The 27,418-nt window shown below is 36.3% G+C and overlaps 1 protein-coding gene across 5 annotated transcripts in view; it reads right to left on the bottom strand.

Annotated features, from left to right (window-relative positions):
* Window positions 1–27,418, bottom strand: part of LOC150087731 (dynamin-like) — a 465,630-nt gene that overhangs the window by 357,752 nt on the left and 80,460 nt on the right. For all 5 annotated transcript variants that reach the window (XR_016546724.1, XR_016546723.1, XM_090369182.1 and 2 more), the window contains exons 4-5: window positions 21,213–21,416; window positions 5,682–5,780 (exon numbers count right to left, since the gene is read on the bottom strand). Coding sequence is in view for 3 of the 5 variants with exons in the window: in XM_090369182.1 (XP_090225308.1) it covers window positions 5,682–5,780; window positions 21,213–21,416 (303 nt within the window). In the remaining 2 variants the exon portion in view is untranslated. The remainder of the gene's footprint in view (window positions 1–5,681; window positions 5,781–21,212; window positions 21,417–27,418) is intronic.

Raw genomic sequence — 27,418 nt, 5'->3', positions numbered from 1 at the left:
AACAATGTCTCAAGGGGATACTCTGCATAGAGAAACAAAAGTTAAAACCTAGATATACTCTTATGTCACTGGTAAAAATTTGACACATCACTGTGATGTTGCTGATATAGGCTGTAAAAAAAAAAAAAGTCATAAAACACAGCAGCCATTACATGTGTTTTATGTCTCTTTTGTGTGGAAGAAGAACCGGCTCCAACTACAGGAATTTACACAATAAGCCCCAACAGTATTCAACCGGGTGGATCAAAGAGGGAAACATGGCTGTAGCAGATGCAGTGGAGGAATGAGCTCCAATGGTAGATAAAATTCAATTCCATTGAGCAATTTAAAAAATCAGCCTATAATATTACACAAAAAAAATTTTTGTTTCTTATTCACCAATGATTTGATAGATAAGTGTAGCAATGCTACTGACCCTCTCCCATGAACACATAATGGGAAACTAAGTTGCCATCATATTAAAATATGAATAGCAAGTGCTTAAAAAATGGTGCTCACCTTTGAATAAATTTGAAATAATTTTTTGAAACGAATGGTAATTAAATTATTTAGGTGAGGAGGTAGAGTGAAGGAAATTAAAGGGGATGTTAAGGGTGATTTAACGGATTTTAAAATGGGCCCAAGGAAGTAGAAGTGCACATCTCCAATCCTAAGTTGTCATTAGTAAAGGAAGAAATCATTAAGAGTAAATTAAAATGAAATTTAATATTTTGAAATTAAAATTTTTAAAAATGGATAATATAGTATGATGGAGCCAATAGTCGTTACGAAGGACTTTCGTTGATTATAACGACTTCAGTTGGCAAATTAAGCGGGAAGTGAATGCGTGCTGCATTTTAAAGGTTGTCCGTGCTTCCCATAATGCTCTTTTGGACATGTGGGAACGTTAACCGCGAGAGGTTCCAAGCCGGATAAAGGTTGAAGGGAAGTTTCATGTTTATGATATTGAGGTTAGAATGGTGCCGGAACCATTCGATAATAAGTGCTTCATAGTGAAGAATTTTGTGACTGGATTTAAATTTAATAATGGTGATAGCGGAATCGACTAGGGGGGATGTGGTTGTGGGTATGAGCATGTATTGTAAGTTCTGTGCTGGATTGGCCTGTTTTGGTGGTAGTATGCGCGGGTGGTGGAGGTTTTAGTAGAGCCGAATTTTATAGTGGTGCTGCGGATGTAGCAGGCATCACAGTTGGGCTGGCATTTAATAATATATATAATATTATTGAGGTCACTAGTGGGGTATTTATATGTCTTTATAGGAATTAAAAGAGGATCCTAGTTTATTGTACGCGGAAAAGGTGAGCAAAATGTTTGTACCTTTAAATATGCGGTGGAATTGTCCTGCAAGTTCGTTATGGTAGGGGAGAATTATACGTGTGCTTGCTTTTTTATTATTACTATGTTTAGATGGGTTATTAATTTTATTTTTAACGGTAGAGATTGTATGAGAGATGAGTTGGGGAGGGTAGTTTCTAGATATGAATTTCTCCGTGAGGTAGTAGTGGCATGTGATGCAAGAAAGCAAGTGTATGAGCTTATGCAGCATCAGCCAAAAAAAAAAAAAAAAAAAAAAAATCACACCATTCCCTCCAAATGCCTGTCCAGTTCCTCCTTAAATTTATTCAACCTATCAACTTTCACAACGACAGATGGAAGTTTGTTCCAGCAATTAACCACCCGCTGGCTAAAGGCAAATTTCCACACATCTATTCTACATCTGTCTTTTCTTAATTTGAATTTATGCCCCCCTTAGGTTCGTAATCTGAACAAGTGGAAGGATCCCATCAGAATTCAGCGTGCTCAACCCATTCAAGGCCTTATACACCTAAATCAGATCACCACGCAGGTGCCTAGTCTCCAGCCACTGCAATTTGCAGAACTTAAGCCTCCCTTGGTAAGAGGATCCCTTCATTCCCCTCACCAATCTTGTTGCCCTTCTCTGTACACGCTCAAGCAAATCGACATCCTTCCTAAAATAAGGCCTCCAGACCTGTACGCAGTACACAAGGCGTGGCCTGACCATTGCCTTATACACAGGGACAATCACCTCCTTATAAGGCAATGGTCAGGCCACGCCTTGAGTATTGAAGTTCGTTTTGTAAATCATTTTGTGAGGAGCTGGATTTGAAGGCATTATGGATTTGGTTGTATAAGACAGCTTTTTTGTGCTAAAGGAATAGTGCGAAGCAAAATGAAGGTATTTTCCAGTATGTGTATTTTTTCTGAAAATTTTTGTACTTAATTTTATATCTGTTTTGATGATAGTAAGATTAAGAAAAGAAAAAGAAACACCCCCTTAACACCCCCTTTAATTTCCTTCACTCTACCTCCTCACCTAAATGATATAATTACCTTTCTGTTCAAAAAAGTATTGCAGATTTATTCAAAGGTGAGTACCGTTTTTTAAGCACTGCTATTCATATTTTAGTCTGATTATTCACGGTATTATAAGATTTCTATAATTTTTAGTAATTTGTTGCCATCATATTTAATGGCATCACATTCAGATTTCACCAAATTTTTATATCTTTCATCCTTTAACTTGGCTCAGAAAAGTAGTGCTGAAAAACAATGAGAGAAAAACTCCTGAAACAGATTTGTGGTTTTTCTCTTCCTTAAATAGTGGCTTAATTTTTGTGCACAAAATATAGATTTTAATTCCATGCAATCAAAGTAAAATTGCATAACTTTAATCAATTTACATTTTTAAAACTGTACCTACATACTGAGCTCTCTCTCTCTCTCATGTGAGCATTCCATGGCCACTATACATAAATATACCTCTGCTTCAGCCTTAATTTATACCACTGAAAAAGGTACAGGGTCACTTCATACAACAAATAGCATTAATGTATTAATATGTGCTACTTCCATTTGTAGCATATCAGTGATTTTTAAATATAAATTTAAAAATATGTATATATATATATTTTTTAAATAAATATTAATGTTATCGCTTGTAATTTTTGATAAATACAAAAAAAAAAAAAAAAAAAATGATTTAGCTGAGTTTTTTTAAAATTCTGTTAATTTCATTAGCAACAGCACTGCTGTTCTCCTTGGACATTTCTTCTCGAAGTTTTGAATATACATTCATAATATTTTGCCTAACGCTCTCTTCAGCAGTTCCCCAGTTTATTTCTATACAACAAGATTTTTGGACTGTGATGTTGGTGGTGAACTTGACACACTGTTGTCCATGTTTAAAAAGACTGCTTACTGCATTCTGTCCTAAGGTCAAAGTGAAGACACTGCATGGGAGTGGCATCACTTTTATATATTCAGATATTTATAAAATAAAACTAATAGGAGGCTAACACTAATTGTTCCACTTCATCCACAAAAATGTATAAATCCAAATTTATATGACATTAAATGCTAATTTATATTTCAATGCTATTAATACCATTAAAATATTTTTTGTAGATTAGAATAGGCTTTTCTTTGGTATCAACTTAGAGTGGGAGTGTAGCTGTAATTAACAAGAATAGTTTAGTGCCTTGTTATGAAGTTTACAAAGTGAATAGCAGCATGCTATGTTATGAAGTATACTTAATGAACAGCAGTGTTAAACTACTCTTGCTGATTACAGCTACACTGCTTCACTCTAAGTTTACACAATTAGTATTAGTATTAGTAACGGCCGCATGGTGCAAGAAAGCCTATGGCTTATGCTGCACCAGCCAAAAAAAGAAAAGCTTATCTCCTAACCAGTTTACACTTGTTAACTTGTTAGGATAGCGTATCCTGCTTTGTATACAAATTTCAATTTTTTTTTTCATGAATTTCAAATATTAAATAGCAAATAACATCTCAAAATATGGATGGATTCTCCCTCTTTTTAGGAACAATTATACATAATAAATTGTATTCTTGTTGTAAATTCCTTAAGAAGAATGTTTTAAATCCTCCAATGTGAAAGTATTTTTTATTTCTGGAGTACATTCACTGTCATTCTCTCTCTCAAATCGAGTGCATATATATGGTGACTTGAAGAGGCACAGCACGTGCATTGGGAAATCACACATTTTCTATCATTAGCAATCAGCATAAACAAAATGTATTAAACAGGCAGCCACAATACCTGTGTAATACATTTCAGCCACAAATTCTCTGGGGCGCCTCCGTAGCTAGGTGGGAAGGAGCAGCAGTGCGTAGCACACGCTTCTTGATTAGACCGGGGTTCGAGCCCGTCACCACCAAATATGGAGGATGCGGAAAGGTCAGGGAATGACCACCGCATATACCGGAGCAATATGGTTTAGTTGCCAATGCTCCTAAAAACCAAATAACAAACAAACAAATAAATTCTCTGTGATTCCACATACAATTCTTGGGAAGGGACAGAAATGTAAAATTTAAAGATGCCATACACTCTATAATGATACTATATACAGCACACTAAATTTCCATTATAGCTCCATTCAATTTAAATATAATGATGTTTGTCAGTAATAAGTTTTGGCAGTCTTTTTGAATTAAAGGCCTCCGTAGCCAAGTGGTCAGGGGAGGGAGTGCAGTAGCACACACTCTTTGAGTAGACCAGGATTCAAGCCCCTGACTGCTAAATACGGTTGATCTGCCAACCTACACTGGACCAGCATGGCAGCTTATGGTTCATTTCCCTCAACATGAATTGTTGAGGAGGCTTCCATCCTGCAGTGGGTTGATAATGGCTGCAGCTTTATTTTTTATATTTTTGAATTACAAGATATTCACAAGTCACAGAACCTAATTCCAACTTTGAATTTCATTACAGATGTATTTCGAATAATCCATACTAAAATGCATAGAAAACCCTAGGTCATTGTTCAGAGAATGGTAGCAACTTCAAATACAATGCATTTCAAATAATTCAAAATCAAATTAACAAGGATAAATTGTGTGTGAAACTTAATTTGGTATTATTTTATAGTATTGCTTCCATCTTGAATGAAAGATGGCTTTGTGTATAAATTAAATAAATTACCTTATATCATTACATTAAGATGCATTTTAACCACTTCATTTATTCTTTGTTCATCAGCAACTGTTCAAAAAAATTTACATCTTGTGCAACTTGCAGCCAATAAATTTAATTAATTAATTAAATATTTTATCATTCAGGTTAATCCCAATATTCAATCTGATGACAGAATTCCAAATGAAAATTCAAAAATGTTCCTAATTCATTTAGTTGCTTGGATTGTTCTGGGTTTGGAATTTGAACCTATAAAAGTTTTTTCTATATTACCATGCCAATAAACTAAACTTTAATCTGATCTGGTATATTGTTTTCCTTAATCTATTATTATTAGAGTAAATAATACTCCATGTACTGTCATTCTGACATCACATTAAATAAAGATTATGTTGAAAATTAATAATAATAAAAAAAATTTCCTTAATGTATTAGTTTTAACAATGAAACTGCTGTTACTTTTTAAATCACTCTTGCGATCATCTTGTTATTGTTAGATGTAAACTTTTTCAATATTAAAAATATTACTCAATTAATTATTTTTTTGAATATTATCTGACAGTGTTCTTCAAGATAACTCTGATGTAGGTAGAACAGTATGGTAACACAATCTACTGCTAGAGAATGGTGGTGTTGTTTGCAGCATAGGAGAGTAGAGATACTTAAAGAGAAATGCCACCTTACATATTCTATATTTACAACAATTGAAAAGCACTTTACCTCTACGAAGTGGCAGTAGTTTATTCTCCAAAATATCCTTGGCATCTGTTCCATCATCCATTAGGTCTAACTTGGTTATTACACCAATAGTACGTTGACCTGATATCAATTTAAAAAACAAAATTGCAACAATTATTATAATGGTAAGTGAATAGTAGCAACTTCAAACAATGCATCTCAAATAATTCAATAGCATATTAACAAGGTTAAATTCTGTGTACAAGTAATAGTGATATGCTAAGCAGGAAGTGAATGGGGTAGTTTACATCCCATATATTACATGAAGTTATGTAATTCCAAACAGTCATGCTGATGATAGAAATTTGGATTCTAATTGTTAAAAGCTTTCATCTAAGTTTTAAATTTTTATCTTTTTTGTTATAGCTCCTTTGTAAGATCCTATCAAATTATACTGTTAAGTACTGCTCAATATTATATAAATTAAATTTATAGCTAACCATCTACTTTTTACTTATAAACACGTAAATAGGATCCTAAGAAGCTTAGAGATTTGGTTTGATTTTGAATCAGGTGTTTGAAGATTTGATTCAATACTAGAGAACTGATTCACACTGGCTGGGAATCTGATTTATCTCCTGATATCTGAAACACATTCACTGTAGATGAAAAATTTCACAGTAAGACCATTCATATTGCTCAAGGAGATGAATATTATACATTTTTCATATGGTAGTGAATTTCTTATAGAGAGAGAAAGAGAGATGCTCTCCATTGTAAGAAACCAAATGCTAACTTGGAATGCACCCATCAACTGTAAACACTATATTGTTTCTGCTGCCCATCACTCCTCCACACATACAGGACAGCCAACATGTCCTATTGTTCAATAGGAGCATTACTATTAATCTCAAAATTTATACACACGGCAACATATAATTTAAATTCAGAGGATCGAGAATTCATTTGACTCACACTCACAATTACTTGGATTAAATTAACTGAGAACAAAAATTTGTTGAAATTTTATCCTGACTTATCGATAAATCAAAATTAAACCTTATGAAAAATGTGAAAAAGCATGTTTTCTTAAAATTAACTTAATAGCAGTAATACATAATGTCCTCAAATAAAATTAAATAATTGCTAATAATTAAGTTTAGATCCAGAATTATACAATAGCTAGAAGTCTCCATTAGAAAAGGTAACAAAAAATTGTCAAAATTCCACAAGGAAAATTAAATAAGTTGCAAGGAATAGACAAGATAACTAATAAAAAGCACACAATGTCATCTATAAATGACATTTTCTGCTTTTAATGAAATCAGGAAAATAATACATAACTAGCACTTACAAATATTAAAGGTTGTGAAATTTACTCATAGCCACTTTTATTTCTAATATTTGAGCACAACCTTTGTTTAAATTCCGACATGACTTCAAATGTTTTGTTTAAAAAAATGAGACATAAACTGGCACTAATGCAAGACACAAGACTAGCTGCAGAAATTAAAAGTACTATTTGTATGAAGCAAATGAAGCAAAAAATAAAAAATAAAATGAAGAAAACTGCTGATGCGGTTTGCTTCATTTAAAATTATTACTGATTAATGTTTTCTATTATTAATTAAACTTAAACGCTACTAAGTACAAAATTTAATAAAAGACACTTTGTAAACGAATAAGAGAAGTTTACCTCAAAATGATATGTTGAACACTTCCGTATGATACTCTCCAGAAATTAAAACGAAGACAATTAAAAAATCGACAAACTTACATTACAGTCAAAAATAATTAAATATTTATTTTTGACTGTAATGTAAGTTTGTCGATTTTTTAATTGTTTTCATTTTAATTTCTGGAGAGTATCATACGGAAGTGTTCAACGTATCATTTTGAGGTAAACTTCTCTTATCTTATATTCATATTCTGCAGGCAAGAGCTCTTGCCTGCAGAATATGAATGTTATGTGTCCTACAACAACAGGTCACCAATGAAAAGTTTTGCAAGCACATCCTGTGGACTGATGAAGCATGCTTCATATGGAGTACATTTGGAACTGCATTTCATTAGTTATTTCTCCATTGTGAAGATTTTGGTATATTTCATAGCTTGTAATCAATATTACAGGTCATTAATTTTTAGTATTATAGTTCCATAAAATTCATTTTAGCAGATACTTTACTCATTAAAATTACAATAATTGTATTATACCTATGTGGCTTATATGTTTGTTTCCAAGTTCAGATAAAAATTCTGCCAAGTATTATTTTATATATGTCTCTGTACATCCTGTCAGTTGAGAACTTCTAGTTTTGAAGTAATGACTAATACAAAAATTTTAATTTTAAATTCTAACTCTCTAATTTTTCAATTTAATGAAATTTCATTTTAATTTAGTTAGAAAACTAAATTTATAAATAAGTTAATTTCCATTTATTCTCTAGCCAAGGCCAGAAAAAGTTTATAAATTCACTGTAACTATATGTATTGAATTATTAAGGGCAGCTGAATTTTCAATGCCACAGTTCACAATGGGCCATACGTTTTTTGTGGATTGGTTGGTTGGTTTTGATTTTATTGGCGCATTAGCTACTAAGGCTATAATGCGCCAGGTTTTTTGTGGAAGTGTATGGGCTCAAACTAGCAATCTCTTTACTTGGGGCTATGCATATGAACAAAAATATATACAAAAATTTCTTTTTGTATATAATTTTACAGAAACCAAACTTGGGTTGAGTGTGGTCCTGGGTAAAAATGCATGGACACAAATTCGCACATTGTGAGATTGAGCCTGTGCATTGCCACAAAAAGTGCATAAGCACATTGTTAGCTGCTGCACTGTTATGTCAGCTAAAATAAATTACAATGAAGCTATAAGCCTAGGGCATCCAGAGTATAAACAAACATTTATTTGTTTATTAAATTTAATTTATTTATTTATATTTATTTACTGGAACTATCTGAGTATAATCATATAAAGTTGTCCTTTTATATCAATAAACTAATTAAATATTTTGTTTCATAAGCATTTTATTAAATTTTATTTTCTATTTTTTGACCAATTTTTATTTCATTACATTACTGTAACATAACCTTTCATTATTTTACTGTTTTCATTACATTACTGAAAAAATAACATTCATTATTTTATTACATTACTATAATATAACTATCATGTAATTTATATAAAAGTGTAATTCATTTTTATCAAAATATTCATTCGTTTTTATATAAAAATTAATTATTTCACAATAACTGAAATTAATCATACAGGGCAATTCAAAATGGCCTTTGAGATTTCAAATATTTAAGAAAACCAATAAAGATACACTGAAAAGAAAATCAATAAAGATAAACTGATTCATAAAGGCATATTCAAATAGTTTTTACAAGCTAATAAACTTTGGGGGCTTAGAGGGGAACGGGCATTCTGTGTGTTATGAGACACTCAGTCTAAAACACTGATGGATCCAATATCTTTCTATTTCAGAAGATTCAGGAGAAGTCCGGTTGGCCTGCCTCCCTAAAATCCACTCATGCACACCTTCTCGATAGTAAGCCCTGTTACGTCACTTAGGTGGCAACGAACGTGTAGAGTGGTTCTCTTCAAGATGCCTGGTCAACGTGAACAGGAAAAGACCAAACCCTCCAGCAGATGACAGCACGACAAAACAAATGTCCCTCAGTCCCCTGCACCTTTCACTCCCCCCTCTTATGGCAGGGAGAGGATCAGAGAAAGCAGAGGGTGCTCAGAATCATTTCGAAGCTAATTGGCTTTGAAACAATCGTCTGGGTGATGGTATCCACTGAAAATAAATAACAGTAGTCTTCTCTACTAGAGAAGTGTTATTTATTCGAAGTAGTGCAATACCAGCTATTTGGTTGTGAAGGCAGCCACAATATGAGATACAATTAAAACGATGCCTTTACATTACATACGTAGTTCAAATTTATGGGTAAACTATGGTGTATCTATGTCAATATTATAGATAAAGATATAAAAAACAACATTTTGGAATTCAAAAGTACATCACCAAGGATGTCAAGACTACTCTACTCAAGATATCTAAGAGATACAAGCTAAAGGTTATAATGATTTATGCACCAACATTGAGCCATGATGATGAAGAGGTTGAAGAAATGTACACCAAAATTGAATCTTCTAGATGAACAGAAAATCCACTACACTATCATTATGGGGGACTTCAATGCTAAGGTTGGAAAGAGACAAAACAGCGCAGAAAGGGGAACTATAGGAAATTTTGAAAACTATAGGAAATAAAAGAAATGAAATGAAATGATTTGCAGAATCTCAAGGAATGTCAGTAATGAACACTTTTTTCAAGAAAAGGGTGAAGAGAAAGTGGGCATGGAAGAGCCCAAATGGATTAACAACTAATGAAATCAACTTCATCCTCACTAACAGAAGATATATCGCGAATGATGTTACCATTCTGAACAGGGTAAATATTGGAAGTGATCAATGAATGGTAAGGACTAATGCAATCATAGTTTTGCTGCATAAGAAAGGAGATAAATCAGATGCACACCTTGATATAGATGTACGAAAAGAAAGGAAAAAAACTGACTCAAGTAAATAATATGAAGGTCTTTGAGATAACAGAAAAGGAGAAAAAGCAGTATGTACTGGAACTTAAGAACAAGTTTGAGCTTCTTCAGACTGTTCAAGACCAAGATATCGATGAGGAATACAATAACTTTCTGAAAGTGATAAAGCCCAAGAAACCTATAGGTAAAAAGAAATCCAAAGAAGAAAAAAAATTAGTCAAGAAACACCTGTCATGATGAACCGAAGACGACAAATGAAGAGGAAGATAAACACTGACAAAGTTAAAATTGATTATACTGAGTTATGCAAAGCCATTAGAGACTCAGAGAGAACATATGAAGATTTAACACAAGAAAAGTAGAACAAGCATTAACGGAAAACAAAGGACTTAAATCAGCAGCCATGAGCAGTAATACAGAAAGACAAATGATACTGAAACTGAAGGATAGCGATCGTGTACTTATAAATAGGACAAGGCACAATTCAAATAGCAGAACACTACTATAGAGAATTATACAAGAAACAAGGGAATGATGCTAGCAGTGGGGAAGATGGATCTCAAATTAGTAACACATGACATACCAGATATCCTTCCTGATGAGGAAGAACATGCGTTGAACAATCAGAAAGTGCCAGGGGAAAATGAAGTTTCTGCAGAATTGTTAAAATTGAGAGGAAGAGACATGACACAGAAACTGGCAAGACTCTTCACAAAATGCATTAAAAAAAGGTGTGATGCCTATGGAATGGACTAATGCAATCATAGTTTTGCTGCATAAGAAAGGAGATAAATCAGAAATTTGAAATTATAGCTTGTTATCCAACATCTTGTATCATGTATGCTTGCATGTATACCAATGCTAGAAGTATAGTAAATAAATTTGATGAATTTGAAGTGTTGGTCAAGACATCAAAGGCGGATATTGTTGGGATAGCAGAGACGTGGTGTCACAAAGATATAAGGAATGCAGAACTGGAATTTGGGGAGTACAATGTGTACAGAAAGGATAGACAGGACAGAAAGGGAGGAGGTGTTATGCTGTTAATTAAGAAAAACATAAAATCAAAAGAAGTGCATCCAGTTGATATAGATGGACAGTGCACTGTTGAGTCAGTTTGGTGTGACATAAGCACTGCGAAAGCAAAAATAAGAGTAGGAGTGTGTTATAGGCCTAATGACTCGAATGAGTACAATGAACAATTGTACAGAGAAATAGAGTGGGCCAGTAAATCAGAATGTCTTATAATGGGGGATTTTAACTTCCCAGATATTGACTGGAACTTGTGGGTTGGTCACTCACATACTAGTCAGACTTTTGTGGATTTATTGGATGATTGTTTTCTGCAGCAGCATGTTCGAGAGGCAACCAGAGAAAGTAATACTCTTGATCTGGTTATCAGCAGTGATCATTCGTGTATTAAGAATTTGCAGATAAAGGAACCACTAGGTGGCAGTGATCACAGTGTGCTGAAGTGGGATTTACTCAAAGAGGTAACTACCGTCAGGGGTAAAGGAAAGGGTTTTTGCTTCCGTAAAGGGGAGTACAGTGGTCTCAGACAGTTTTTAAATTCTGTACAGTGGGATCAACTGACGATGTTACAAACAGTAAATTCTAAGTGGGAAGCATTCAAGGAATTAATCGTGGAAGCTACTAGACTTTTCATACCGATGAAGAAATATTGTTCAAGGTTTAGGCCTAAATGGTTATCAAATGAACTAATGAGACTCGTGACAGAGAAGAAAAATGCATGGGATGCATATAAATTATCAGGCGACGCAGAAGCCTGTAGCAGATATAAGCTAGTCTGTAATCAGGTCACAAAGGAGGTTCGGCAGGCAAAGGCGGATTACGAGAAATCTTTGGCAAAAGATGCTAAGAAAAACAGCAAGGATTTCTTTACTTATATAAACTCTAAAAGGAAGGGGATGAATCTGATTGGTCCACTTGACATCGATGGTTCGACTGTTGATGATCCTGCTCAGATAGCAAACAAACTGAATGAGTATTTTGCATCTACATTCACACGTGAGGAATTATTACAGTTTGAAAATGGAAGAAGGTTATCAAATTGTAGCAGTGTGCTTAATGATTTTGTAATAACTGAGAGCAAAGTGGAGGAGAAATTGTTGAAGTTAAACATAAGAAAGGCACCTGGGGTGGATGGGATCTATCCAGTTATATTAAAGGAGGCGGCAAAGCAACTAAGCAAACCCTTAGCCATAATTATGAGAGCATCCTTGGATTCAGGGGAGGTTCCCACGGACTGGAGATGTGCAAATGTATCCCCAATTCACAAAGGAGGTTCGAAGGGTGACACGAGTAATTACAGACCAGTTAGTTTAACTTCTGTTCCGGGTAAAATAATGGAGTCACTGGTTAAAGATGCATTGCAGGATCATCTAGACAAGACTGCAGCAATAATTCAGACACAGCATGGGTTTGTTAAGGGAAAGTCTTGTCTGACAAATTTGATTGGTTATTATGATGTGGTCACAAAGGAACTGGATGCAAAAAATAATTTTGATATCATATATTTGGATTTCAGGAAAGCTTTTGATACTGTTGCGCATGGAAGACTACTGTACAAATTGGAGCAGAATGGTATTAAGGGTAAGTTGCTACAATGGATAAAAGGATGGTTAAGTGGGAGAAGACAGAGGGTGGTAATCAATGGGTGCTGCTCTTCGTGGACTAATGTTATTAGTGGAGTCCCACAGGGTTCGGTGTTGGGTCCACTGTTGTTTTGTATATTTATCAATGATATTGATGAAGGTATATCAGGCTTAATGTTGAAGTTTGCAGATGACACGAAGGTTGGCAGGGTTGTTAATGACAGTAATGGCAGTGTGCTACTGCAACAGGATCTAGATAATTTGGGCAGATGGGCTAAGAAGTGGCAACTGAAGTTTAACCTTGACAAATGCAAAGTACTGCATATGGGTAGAAGTAACCCGAGAGAAACGTACCAACTGTGTGGTACTACACTTAAGGTGGTAGAAAATGAAAAAGACCTGGGAATAATTGTGCAGTCAGATATGAAGTTTTCTGAGCAATGTAGACAGGCTGCTAGGGCAGGTCATGGGGTTTTGTCAATGATATATAGGAATTTTGCTAGCAGGGAAAAGGAGGTGATTGTCCCTCTGTATAAGGCAATGGTCAGGCCACGCCTTGAGTACTGCGTACAGGTCTGGAGGCCTCATTTTAGGAAGGATGTAGATTTGCTTGAGCGTGTACAGAGAAGAGCAACACGATTGGTGAGGGGAATGAAGGGATCCTCTTACCAAGAGAGGCTTAAGTTCTGCAAATTGCAGTGGCTGGAGACTAGGCACCTGCGCGGTGATCTGATTGAGGTCTATAAGGCCTTGAATGGGTTGAGCACGCTGAATTCTGATGGGATCCTCCCACTTGTTCAGAATACGAACCTACGGGGACATAAGTTCAAATTAAGAAAGGATAGATGTAGAATAGATGTGCGGAAATTTGCATTTAGCCAGCGGGTGGTTAATTGCTGGAACAAACTTCCATCTGTCGTTGTGGAAGTTGATAGGTTAAATAAATTTAAGGAGGAACTGGACAGGCATTTGGAGGGTATGGTGTGATTTTTTTTTTTTTTTTTTTTTGGCTGATGCTGCATAAGCTCCTACATTTGCTTTCTTGCATCAAGTGCCACTACTACTACTACTACTACTACTACTACTACTACTACTATCTGCAAGTTAGCTTGTTATCCCACATCTTCAGGTTGTTCACAAGGGTCATTACTAACAGATTATAAAGAATACTTGATGAGAATCAACCGAAAGAGCAAGCTGGCTTTAGGACAGGATTCTCAACTATGGATCACCTTCACATAATATCACAGCTAATGGAGAAAGCAAATGAATAAAAAACAACATTATGCCTGGCATTTGACTCCATACAGCATAAGGCAATGTTTCAGGCACTGGAAAGACAAGGCACAGATACCCCACATATTATGATTTTGAAGAAAATATATGAGAATGCTACCTCCTTTATTAGAGTAGACAAAGACAGTAGCAAATTTAAAAATCAGAAAGGAGTTCGACAAGGAGACACAATATCTACAAAGTTGTTTACTGCTGCCCTTGAGGAAGCTTTTCAGAAGATTAGACTGATCACAGAAAGGAGTCAATGTGAATGGAGAGTATCTAAATCATTTACAATTTGCAGATAACATTGTGATCATAAGCCATGATCCTGAAGAAGTAGAGGAAAATCTTAATCAGTTATGCAGAGTTAGTAAGGATTTCAGACTAAAGATGAATACGGCTAAAACAAAAGTAATAATGAACAAGTATGCCACAGAAAGGGATATAATCATTGAAGGAGCAGTAATTGAAAAGGTGGACAAGTCATTAGCTGTAATAATAATAAATGGCTGGAAGTCAAGAGAAGAATAAATTTTGGATGGATAGCATTCAGCAAATATAGTCACATACTGAGGAGCAATATCCTAATTTGTCTGAAATGTAAAATAATGAACCAATGTATACTCCCCACCTTGACTTGTGGAAGTGAAACTTGAGGACTCACAAACAGAATTGAAGAGAAGCTGAGAACTACACAGCGGAGAATGAAACAAATTATATTAGGAATCAGACTGTTAGATAAGAAGAGAAACATTAGCATTAGTAGAGGCATATGATGCAAGAAAGCAAGCTTATGCAGCATCAACCAAAAAAAAAAAAACACCCTCCCTTTTCACCCCTCCATTCGTTCCAAGTACTTGTCCAGCTCAGCCTTAAATTTATTTAGGCTATCAACTTCCACAACAAAGGATGGAAGTCTGTTCCACCAAACAACCACCCGCTGGCTAAAGGCAAACTTGTCCACATCTATCCTACAACTGTCTTTCCGCAATTTGAATTTATGCCCTCTCAGGCGATTATTCTGTGCAAGAGGAAGAATCCTATCAGCACTGAGCATGCTCAAACCATTAAAGGCTTTATACACCTCAATCAGATCACCTCTGATTGAGGTGATCTGAATGATCTCTACACACTGTAATTTGCAAAACTTATAGCATTTCTTCGTAAGAGCAACCCTTGGTTCCATTCACTAGTCTTGTTGCCCTTCTCTGTACTCGTTCCAACAGCTCTACATCCTTCTTAAAATGAGGCCTCCAGACCTGTATGCAGTACTCAAGGTGTGGACTGACCATTGCCTTATACAAGGGGATAATCACCTCCTTATCCCTGCTAGAAAAATTCCTGTATATCATTGACAATACACCATGAGCTACTCTTGCAGACCGTGCGCACTGCCCAGAAAATTTCATATCTGCCTGCACAATTACCCCCAGGTCCTTTTTGTTCTCTACCACTGTCAGTGTAGTACCACAGAGTTGATACGTCACTCTGGGGTTGCTGCTTCCCATATGTAGTACTTTACATTTGTAAATGTTAAACTTCATTTGCCACCTTTCAGCCAATCTACTCAACTTTTCTAGATCCTGTTGCAGCAGCGTACTGTCATTAGTGTCCTTAACAACCCTGACAACCTTCGTATCGTCTGCAAACTTAGACATTAAGCTTGATATACCATCATCAATATCATTTATAAATACAGAAAACAACAATCGACCCAACACTGAACCCTGAGGGACTCTACTAATAACATTAGTCCACGATGAGCTGTGACCATTGATCACCACTCTCTGTCTTCTCCCACTCAACCATCCCTTTATCCATAGCAGCAATTTGCCTCCAATGCACACTGCTCCAATTTGTGCAGCAGTCTTCCATGTGCATCAGTATCAAAGGCTTTTCAAAGATCCAAATATATAATATCAAAGGTATTCTTTGCATCCAGTTCCTTTGTGACTACATCATAGTATCCAATCAAATTAGTCAGACAAGACTTACCCTTAACAAACCCATGTTGTGTCTGAGCTATAACTGAAGTCTTGTCTAGATGATCCTGCAGTGTTTCTTTAACCAGTGCCTCCATTAATTTTTCTGGAACAGAATTAAACTAACAGGTCTATAATTACTTGTGTCGCTCTTTGATCCTCCTTTGTGAACTGGGGTTACATTTGCACATCTCAGTTAATGGGTACCTCCCCTGAGTCCAAGGAAGCTCTCAATAATTATGGCTAAGGGTTTGCTTACTTCCTTTGCTTCCTCCTTTAATATAACTGGATATATCCCATCCACCACAGGTGCCTTTCTTATGTTTATCTTCAACAATTTCCCCTCCACTTTCCTCTGTTATTACAAAATCATCTAGCTCACTGCCAGAGTTTAACTCACCTCTGGCATTCCCCTCCCTGAACAACTCATGTGTGAATGTAGATGCAAAATATTCATTTAGTTTGTTAGCTACCTGAGCAGGATCATCAACAGTTGAACCAGCAATATCCAGTGGACCAATCTGATTCATCCCCTTCCTTCTAGAGTTTACATAGGTAAAGAACTCTTTGTTGTTTTTCTTTGCATCCTTTGCCAAGGATTTCTCGTAATCTGCCTTTGCCTGCCTAATCTCCTTTGTGACTTGGTTACAGACCAGCTTATATCAATCATAGACTTCCATGTCACCCATTAATTTGTATGTATCCCATGCATTTTTCTTCTCTGCCACATGTTTCATTAGTTCATTTGACATCCATTTAGGCCTAAACCTTGAATAATATTTCTTGGTTGGCATGTAAAGCCTAGTAGCTTCCAAGATACGTTCTTTGAATGCTTCCCATTTTGAATTTGCTGTTGGTAACATCATCAGTTGGTCCCACTGTATAGAATTTAAATATTGTCTCAGACCATCGTAGTCGCCTTTACGAAAGCAATAACCCTTCCCTTTACCCTTGATGGTAGTTACCTCTTTGAGTAAATCCCACTTCAGCACACTGTGATCACTGCCACCTAGTGGTTCCTTTATCTGCAGATTCTTAATGCATGAAGAATCACTACTGATAATCAAATTAAGAGTATTACTCCCTCTAGTTGCCTCCCGAACATGCTGATGTAGAAAACAATCATCCAATAAATCCACAAAAGCCTTGCTAGTGTGAGAGTGACCAACCCACAAATTCCAGTCAATATCTGTGAAAGTAAAATCCCCCATTATAAGACTCTCTGATGTACTGGCCCACTCTATTTCCCTGTACAGTTCCTTATTATACTCATCAGAGTCATTAGGCCTATAACACACTCCTACTCTCAATTTTGATCTCCCAATGCTTATGTCACACCAAACTGACTCAACACTGCACTGTCCAGCAATGTCGACTGGCTTCACTTCCTTGGATTTTATGTGTTTCTTAACTAATAGTATAACCTCTCCTCCCTTACTATCATGTCTATCCTTCCTGTACACATTGTACCCCCCAAATTCCAGTTCTGCATTCCTTATATCTGTGTGACACGACGTTTGATATCCCAACAATATCTGCCTTTGATGTTCTGAGCAATACATCAAATTCATCAAATTTATTTACTAAACTCCTAGCATTGGTGTGCATGCACCTGTTCCTATTCTTAGCTACCCTAACACAACCCATGTGTTTACTTGCACCACAATGACTCCCAGTAGTCTCTGAAATACCATGCATCTTGTTTTTCAGGCTTCTGCACATTCCAATAGAAGCAGTGCAAGGATCACTTTCACCTCTTCCAGTGGATACTGTTAATCTATTAGTCCTTGTATCTCCCCCCAAGCTAGCAGTTTTTCGACCCACCTAACACTGCCTCAATAGCATCAGCAAATATTCTTGCACCCTTTCTATTTAAGTGTATCCCATTCCTGTAGAAGCAGTCTCTCCTGTTAACAAATACAGACCAGTCTGAAAAAAATTCTACCCCTTGAGTCTTGCACAATCTTTCCAGGGCCGAATTGATCGACAAGGCTCTCATCATATACTCCCTCCTTTCGTGTCTGGGTAGAATTGCAGACACTTTCAAATTTAACCCTAATTCACGGCTTTTTTTCAACAGTGACCTGTACTTGTTAATGGATTAGGCAGAAACTCAAGTAAAGGACATTCTTATCAAAACTAAAGAACTAAAATGGTCTTGGGCAGGACACATAGCTCGAAAACATGATGACAGACGGACTAAGAAAATAACAGAATGGTACCCAAGAGGAGCTAGAAGAAAACCTGAAAGACAACGGAGATGGATAGATGAAATGTACAAGTTCGTGCGTAGCAAATGGATGGCCATTGCAAAAAACAGAAGGAACTGGAAAGTTGTTGGAGAAGCTTTCATCCTGCAGTGGATTGAAAATGGCTGATGATGATGATGATGAATAAACTTTGACATGAACTCCATTTTAGCACCCTTTCTATTCATAATCACTCAGGTTACACTCTTGAAAAACGCCTCTCATGTTCTTTAAAATAGCCGCAGTTGGTGTGGTGAAACATAACTCTAGTATCCAACAGAATTTTTACTGAACACTAACACAGATTGCTTCATGGGGAAATTAAGTCCCCAAAATGCTTTCTCATATTGAAATACCATTGTGATGACGGAGTACTCTGTATGGAAGAAACCAGCCAATGTTATTAGCCTGAAAAAAAAAAAATCTTTGGGCATCAATCTAAATGTAACTTGTTTTTCAGTGTATCTAAATTGGTCTTAATATCATAATCAATTGAACCAGGGAGATCATTTTGTATGTAACTGAAAAGTTTGTGTGGAAATGGATAGCACAATGCTTAACAGATGTCAAACTGGTTAAGCAACACATTAAATAAGCTAAAATCTATATTACATTTGCACTCTATACAGGGTGTACCTATATAATAGGCATAGGAAATGATTCCCCGGTGCTACAAAAATTGCAAAACTGTTCCAGAATGTTCAGAATGGAATAGTTTCTCAATGTTGATACTTATTTAACAAGCTATTTACAATTAAAGACTGATTATGTCACTTCTGGGCTGAGTGCTTTGCACTGAAAAGCAGTTCTAAATATGTCTTTTCATTGAAAAGGCAGTTCAAATATGTAAATAGGCATATACATGTCATAAAATGAAAACCATATTCTCAATACGTCCAAGCAATACTGTTCCTACATTTTGCATGTAGGGACAGTACTGAAGAAGTGGCCCCCGGGTCCAATCAACACATACACACAAAAATACTCAGGCCAACACCATCCTTACACCAATGTTATCAGATAACTAGATGAGCACATAAGTAGCAGCAGCATTGTGCCTAAACTGGAGCATACAGAGGTAGGCACACTCAACATAAATGCTGATATATGGAAGGAGTGGTATGTGATCCAATGATTAACACATATGTGCTAGCTAGATAAGGAGCAAACCATTCACTGCATTACGAGAGGAAATGGCTTTCACCAATACCACTTTTGCCATGTCCAAAAACTTACCCTGCAGATCACAAAAGTTGTGTTTTCTACTATGAATAGATCACAATGTAGCTTTGCAACAGGTCACAATGTAGCTTTGCAAGTGTATCCTGTGAATCGATTAAACACATTTCATGGGAGAGCATGTAAAACTGCCACATTATGCATTACTGGATGGGCACAAATCTGCACGTTGCCACTTCTACAGCTTTAGCAAGGCACATTATGGGCTGAGAGGCAAAATCATTAATCCTAATATATCCTTGGAGACAAAATCATTGGTTCCTACTATTTCCTGATCATCTAACAAACCATTATGTATCATTTTTATCTACCGTGTACATGGATTTACTAGGTGATGTGCACTTGGCCAAATGCCATACAATGTGGTTTCAATAGCACATTTTGGCACTACTATTTGCCAGCACCTCAATACGCATTCTCTGAGATTGACAAGCTATGGCATTCCTGTAACCTGGCCTTCCAACCCATCTGATTTAAATTCATTGGATTTTCTCTGGGGCCATTTGAAGGGAGAGATTTATGCCAAATCACTTTCAAGCTTGAGAGATTTAGCTGTATAACTCAACAAAGCCATTACTCACTCTAGATATCTATATGTTAGAGTGTGTATATGGTACTCTCTATCACCACCTTGTTACTTGCTACAACATGCACTGAAGGCATTTCAAACATCTCTTTGAAGAAGTGAGCCTTCCCTTTCAGTATTTGACTGCTTACGCACATGTTACTTTTGATATCGTGCAGGTATAAACTCCACATGAAGTGTAATGAAATAAACTGTTGCTTTCGCTTGCCATTCACAAGCTCATTTCTTTGAACACTCTGGTCTTTGTTTCTCTTTATTCCAAATGTCTGTTGCATTATGAATACAATCACTAATTCCAGATGTAATGTTATCAATCTTTAATTAATTATCTCCTTAAATAAGCAATTCAGATAAAAAAAAACTGTTCTGAAAGTTTTCAGTTTGTTTTTGGTCAAGAAATAATTTCCTGTGCTAATTAAGCAGCACTGATGGCACATCCTATATATTAAGATAATATATATTCAATGTACCACACTCACTACAACAAGGATTTTTAACTATAAATTTGTTTTATATATAAAAATCATAACTGTTAAGTAAATAATACAGGCATATTAGTACATAGTGCTGAGTAATGTTTTATTTTGCACAAAATGTAAGGTTATTAAATTGAAAGTTTACTGCACAGCTGTTAAGAGTTCAATGCATTCAATCAACAAAATATTAAACATGCATCTAGATATCTATATGCATAAATAAACATATTAAAAATTAGTCAGTGTGGCAAAAGTCAATTTGCATCAAGCTGTACCAGTCATGCCTTTATATTCTGGCTAACCTGGTGGATCTGCTTCTCTTGCTAACTTTAGGGCATCAGAAGTTGAAAGATCAGAATTGGCTGGAGTGACTGCAAGAATGATGCAATTTTCATTGGTAATATAATGCATGATGAGGCTATGGAGTTTTCTCTCAATGTCCCATGGCTGGTCTCCTACAGGTACCCTTGTCATGCCAGGTAGGTCAACAAGTGTCAGATTTAGCACTACAAATCAGAAGTATAAAAAAAAGTATAACAAGAGTTTTTCAGAAATATAAAAATAACCTATATATACCTTCAGGATCCACTTCTTTGGCTAGTTTTAAGGCATCTGATGTTGCCAAATCCTGGTTGGCTGCAGTAACTGCCAAAATAAGGCAGTTTTCTTTACGGATGAATGAAAAAATCATATCTTTGATCAGGTGTTCAATATCTGCAGGTTGATCCCCTACAGGTATTCGGGTCATTCCAGGCAAGTCAATCAGAGTCAAATTCAAGACTGCATTGAAAGATTGAAAATTTTAAAGTGTCTTTATAATTGTATATATTACAATATAATTTTACAATAAATACTAAATTATGACTTAAAAGTATATATAAAAATATCTTATTGCAAGAGCAACAAAAAAAGGACAATGTAAATAGCACAACCTTTCTTAAAAATAAAAATTTAATTAAGTACTACAGTATTTTGTTATAAACGTGTTCTTTCAGGTCCTAAAAGCACCTTACCAGCATTAATGCTATACAGATTCTTGACAGCTACCATGATGGTACAGAAAATTCAAACAACCACATGCAAGTACATACAGGATACTACTCAATGTGAACGGTAATCTTAATATTTTTGATAAAAATGAATGAAAAGTTTTCTTATTTTGCTGCATCCTAACAGTTTGAAAATTGTATAATATTTTCAGAAGTTGTAAGGTTGTTTGAATGTTATTTCATTAAACATAACTATTACTGACATGGTATTCTCAAAGATTATACTATTCTTTACTAACCATAAAAAAAAAAAATTGAGAAATGTGTTTATTTTCACACTATTTTCTCTTAAAGTTGAGGTTTAAAAATTGCTGAGAAAAAATTCACCTTCAAATATGCTTGAATGGTATATTGCACAGGTTATCTTAATCAAAATACTTTAAATTAAAACACTTCCCCTATGTAAATTTCACAATCTATTTATTACTGACAGAGTCTAAAAATCACACATTTCACAGACATTCCTTCAGTGGTTGCAATCTTGCTTTTACAATGAACACAAAAAAAACCAAAAGATGGATGGCTAGTTTGGACTTAAGTAATAAATGAATTTTAAAGTAGTAATAAACAGATTACTACTTTATCATTACTTTACAATTAGTAGTAGTAGTAATAAATAGATTCTAAACTTTAAAGAGGTGAAGCGATTTCAAGTATCTTAAATTTACCTTCTACCCAGTATAGTTCTACGAGATCTTTCCAGATCACGTAGAACAGATTCAGTATGGAATCCAGAAATTTTGTCATTTTTTAAGTAGTTTTATTGTGTGAGAGTTTTACTTAATGCAATATATTTACACAATAAAAATCACTTGATAGCAACAACAATACATGTGGTTTAATTAGTGTTATTCACATATAATTAAATCATTATAAACAACTATGTAACAACCTTCACAAAATCCATCTTCATTACAAAATACTCTTTTCAAAAAATATGTATATATAAATGAAAATATTCACAATTTAATCTCTTTGAAGTCCATATAGTGTTAGTACATAAAGAGAAAAAAATTGAATGAAAAATAGATATGATATAGGCATCAAAACATTGGGATCAAAAATCCCCACATATTTAGCATTAGTAGAAGTATATGATGCAAGAAAGCAAGCTTATATAGCATCAGCCAAAAAAAAAAATCCTTCCCGCTTCACCCATCCATTCACTCCAAAAGTTTGTCTAGTTCAGCCTTGAATTTATTTAGGCTGTCAACTTCTATAACAACAGATGGAAATTTGTCCCAGAAATCAACCACCTGCTGGCTAAAGGCAAATTTCCTTTATCTATTCCACAACTCTTTCCTCAATTTGAATTTATGTCCCCTCAGGTGCTGAATCTGAGCAAGAGGAAGAATCCCATCAGCATTGAGCTTGCTCAAACCAGGGCCTTATACACCTCAATCAGATCACCTCGCAGGTGCCTCATCTCCACACTCTGCAATTTGCAGAACTTAAGCCTTTCTTGGTAACAGCAGCCCTTTGTTCCACTCACTAATCTCATTGCCTTCCTTGTACTCGTTCCAGCAGTTCTACATCTTTCCTAAAATGAGGCCTCCAGACCTGTATGCAGTACTCAAGGTGTGGCTGGACAACTGCTCTATACAAGATAATCACCTCCTTCTCCCTGCTAGCAAAATTCCTATATATCATTGACAAGGCCCCATGAGCTATTCTTGCAGCCTGTCTGCACTGCTCAGAAACATATCTGACTGCACAATTACTCTCAGGTCTTTTTCATTCTCCACTACCTTGAGTGTATACCACACAGTTGGTATGTTACTTTGGGGTTACTGATACCCATATGCAGTACTTTGCATTTGTTAAGCTGTAGTTGCAATGTTAAGCTGTAGTTGCCACCTCTCAGCTCATCTGCTCAACTGTTGCAGTAGCATACTGTCCTTACTGTCAGTAAGGACAGTATGTCAACCCTACCTACCTTCATGTCGTCTGCAAACGTGGACATTAAGCCTGATATACCTTCATCAATATCACTGATAAATACACATCATCTAGTATTAAAAAAATGTGCACACTGTGCAGGATTAATGATCATTATTGCAAGTGTCTTCAATATTCTAGTTGTAGAGATTATACTTTTGTATAATCCTCTTGGGGTAGCCACACTTTGTAAGATCTGCCGTGACACGCTCATATTCTTTCCTATCCTCGGTGGTACTACCGTGCGATTTTGCCCTGTCTGTTAATGCTCTGACCACACTGTTCCTATGATGATTGGTCGGAGCAGAATCATAGTGTGAGTACTGGCCTTTACACATCGGTTTCCTATAGACTTTAGTTTTTAGTTATTGGCCTTCTCTACAGACAGTACGGTGCATCAGAGAGTTCCAGAAACATAGCGATAAAGAGGTTAAACACGAGCAGCATTTGAGGTTCACTCATCGGTGTAAGGCACACAATCTTATACCCCGAGGCTTTCAAGTAAAACTCCCATTTGAGGATGAACGACTATTTAACGTTACTAAGTGGTATCAAAAGATCTTAAATATATGGATTGAGAAACTACATAGGAATTTAAATCACATCAGGGGAGACAAAAGACAGTGTTTTAATAAAATAAGTGAGAAGGTGACTTCAGTACATCTGTCACTGGTGATTAGTATGGTGTCAACAAAAACAAGACAAATTTCTGACATCTATAGATAGAGGCATATGGGGAAGTTTGAGAGACTCAGAGAGCAAACCAGGTTCAGAAGCAATAGTGATAATACTGTTAATAATTTTATAGTGAACATGAGCAGCAAACAACTAACCAAAGAACAGATAGAAGTTTTAAATTTAGGACCAAAATTTGCTATGATTCCATCTAAAATACCCATTGCAGAAATAGCAATAGGTGTGGAAAGAGCGATAAATAAGTTGCCCGAAGATAGGGCAAATGAAATTCGAGTTAAAACAGCAGCCATTCTGAGTCAAGCCAAGAGAGCCCCCGCTAATCTTAGTGTGAAACAGAAATTAGCACTTAACAGCCTCAAACAAGATGACAGTATTGTGGTTTTACCAGCGTACAAGGGTAGGTGGTCCTGGATAAAGAAGCATATCTAAGTAAAGCGTTAGATCTATTGAATGATCAAACAACTTATAAGGTCATTCAAAAAAGCCCATTGATGAATTTGAAACGTCAGGTAAATAGAATGGTTCAGAGTTAGCTAAAGTCCAACAAAATTTCCAAAGAGCAGTATTGGACATTACACGCTACAGGGAGCCAGATACCGAGATTTTATGGCTTACCAAAAATACATAAAGTGGGTGTACCATTTAGACCTATAGTTTCATTTATTGATAGTCCCACATATGCCTTGTCTGGTTTCCTGGCCAAAATACTGTCGGCATTAGTAGGAACTTCCGAATTCAGCGTCAAAGATGGTAAAGATTTTGTGCGCTTCATAAGAAGTCAGCACATAGAAGAAAATGAAACTATGATATCTTTCGATGTGACATCGCTTTTTACGTGTATTCCTATTGACCATGGGGTACTTTGTGCACATATGGCCTTACAGAATGATGCCACCTTGAGTAGTAGAAAGAAATTAAACTTAGAAGGTATTTGTAAAGGTATAGAACTATGCCTCTCAAGCACCACAATGATTTTTTGTAATATCATGTATAAGCAGGTTAACGGTACAGCCATGGGCTCCCCCATTAGTGCGATTATAGCTAATCTAGCTATGGAGGAGCTCGAAGCTAGAATATTTAATGGTCGAGATCTCCCTATGCGCCCATGGAAGAGATATGTGGATGATACATTCTCAATTATTCAAAAGGGGAGTGAAAATGAAGTGGTGAATTTTTTAAATGGCTTCTCCCCATTCATACAATTTACCTCGGAGGTAGAGGAAGAAGGAATTTTGCCGTTCCTAGATGTATTGGTCTGTAGAGAAGGCCAACAACTAAAAACTAAAGTCTATAGGAAACCGATGTGTAAAGGCCAGTACTCATACTATAATTCTGCTCAGACCAATCATCATAGGAACAGCGTGGTCAGAGCGTTAATAGACAGGGCAAAATCGCACCGTGGTACCTCCAAGGATAGGAAAGAAGAATATGAGTGTGTCACGGCGGATCTTACAAAGTGTGGCTACCCTCAGAGGATTATACAAAAGTATACTGGAGAAAATAAGAGGAGAGGCGAACCCTTCACTCCAATAGCCACTGCATACATTCCCTACTATCCGGGCTTAACTGAGCATATAACTAGGGTACTAAGAAATTATCAGACGCGTTGTGTGCAGATTCCAGGCCGGAAGCTGCACACAATCGTGTCACAAGTAAAAGACCCCATTCAAAAAGAGAATGCTAGTGGGGTCGTTTATAGTATTAAATGTCCGGATTGTGGGGAATTTTAATGTAGGGGAAACAAAGCACCATCTCAAAGAACGGCTGGGGGAGCACACTAAGGCAATAAGGAATGCAGATTATGATAAGTCCACCGTGGCCGAGCATTTTTGGGAGAAGCAACACCAGATCTCCCCGGATGAAGCTATCATCACTGATCGGGTGCATAGATTCTGGGACCGCAAGTGGCTCGAGAGTTTGTGGATTAGTTCGACAGAGAACATCAACAGAGAAAGGTTTGTGGATTCATTAGCATTAGTAGAGGCATATGATGCAAGAAAGCAAGCTTATTCAGCATCAGGCAAAAGAGAAAAAAAAAAAAAAAACCACCACTCCCATTTCACCCCTCCATTCGTTCGAAATACCTGTCCAGCTGAGCCTTAAATTTGTTTAGGCTATCAACTTCAACAAGTGATGGAAGTCTGTTCCACCAACCAACTACCCGCTGGCTAAAGGCAAATTTCCGCACGTCTATCCTACATCTGTCTTTCCTCAATTTGAATTTATGCCCTCTCAGGTGATTATTCTGAGCAAGAGGAAGAATCCCATCGGCATTGAGCATGCTCAAACCATTCAAGGCCTTATACACCTCTATCAGATCACCTCGCCAGTGCCTAGTCTCCAGACTCTGTAATTTGCAAAACTTAAGCCTTTCTTCGTAAGAGCAACCCTTTGTTCCATTCACTAATCTTGTTGCCCTTCTCTGTACTCGTTCCAGCAGCTCTACATTCTTCTTGAAATGAGGCCTCCAGACCTCTATACAGTACTCAAGGTGTGGCCTGACCATTGCCTTATACAAGGGAATAATCACCTCCCTATCCCTGCTAGAAAAATTCCTGTATATCATTGACAAGACACCATGAGCTACTCTTGCAGCTCGTCTGCACTGCTCAGAGAACTTCATATCTCCCTGCACAATTACCCCCAGGTCCTTTTCATTCTCTACCACTGTCAGTGTAGTACCGCAGAGTTGATACGTTGCTCTGGGGTTACTGTTTCCCATATGTAGTACTTTACATTTGTCAATGTTAAACTTCATTTGCCACCTCTCAGCCCATCTGCTCAACCTTTCCAGATCCTGTTGCAGCAGCAGCATAGCATCAGTAGTGTCCTTAACAACCCTGCCAACCTTTGTATCGTCTGCAAACTTGGGCATTAAGCTTGATATACCATCATCAATATCATTTATAAATACAGAAAACAACAACGGACCCAACACTGAACCCTGAGGAACTTCACTAATAACATTAGTCCACGTTGAGCAGTGTCCATTGATTACCACTCTCTTGTCTTCTGCCACTCAACCATCCCTTTATCCATAGCAGCAATTTGCCTCCAATGCCACACTGCTCCAATTTGTGCAGCAGTCTTCTATGTGCA

Source organism: Mastigoproctus giganteus, chromosome 3 (genome assembly GCF_048544385.1).
Source record: "Mastigoproctus giganteus isolate SK-2022 chromosome 3, ASM4854438v1, whole genome shotgun sequence".
In the NCBI taxonomy this organism is placed as follows: Eukaryota; Metazoa; Arthropoda; class Arachnida; order Uropygi; family Thelyphonidae; genus Mastigoproctus; species Mastigoproctus giganteus.
The sequence above is the reverse complement of the archived record's forward strand: the minus strand, read 5'-3'. Positions and strand labels throughout refer to the sequence as shown.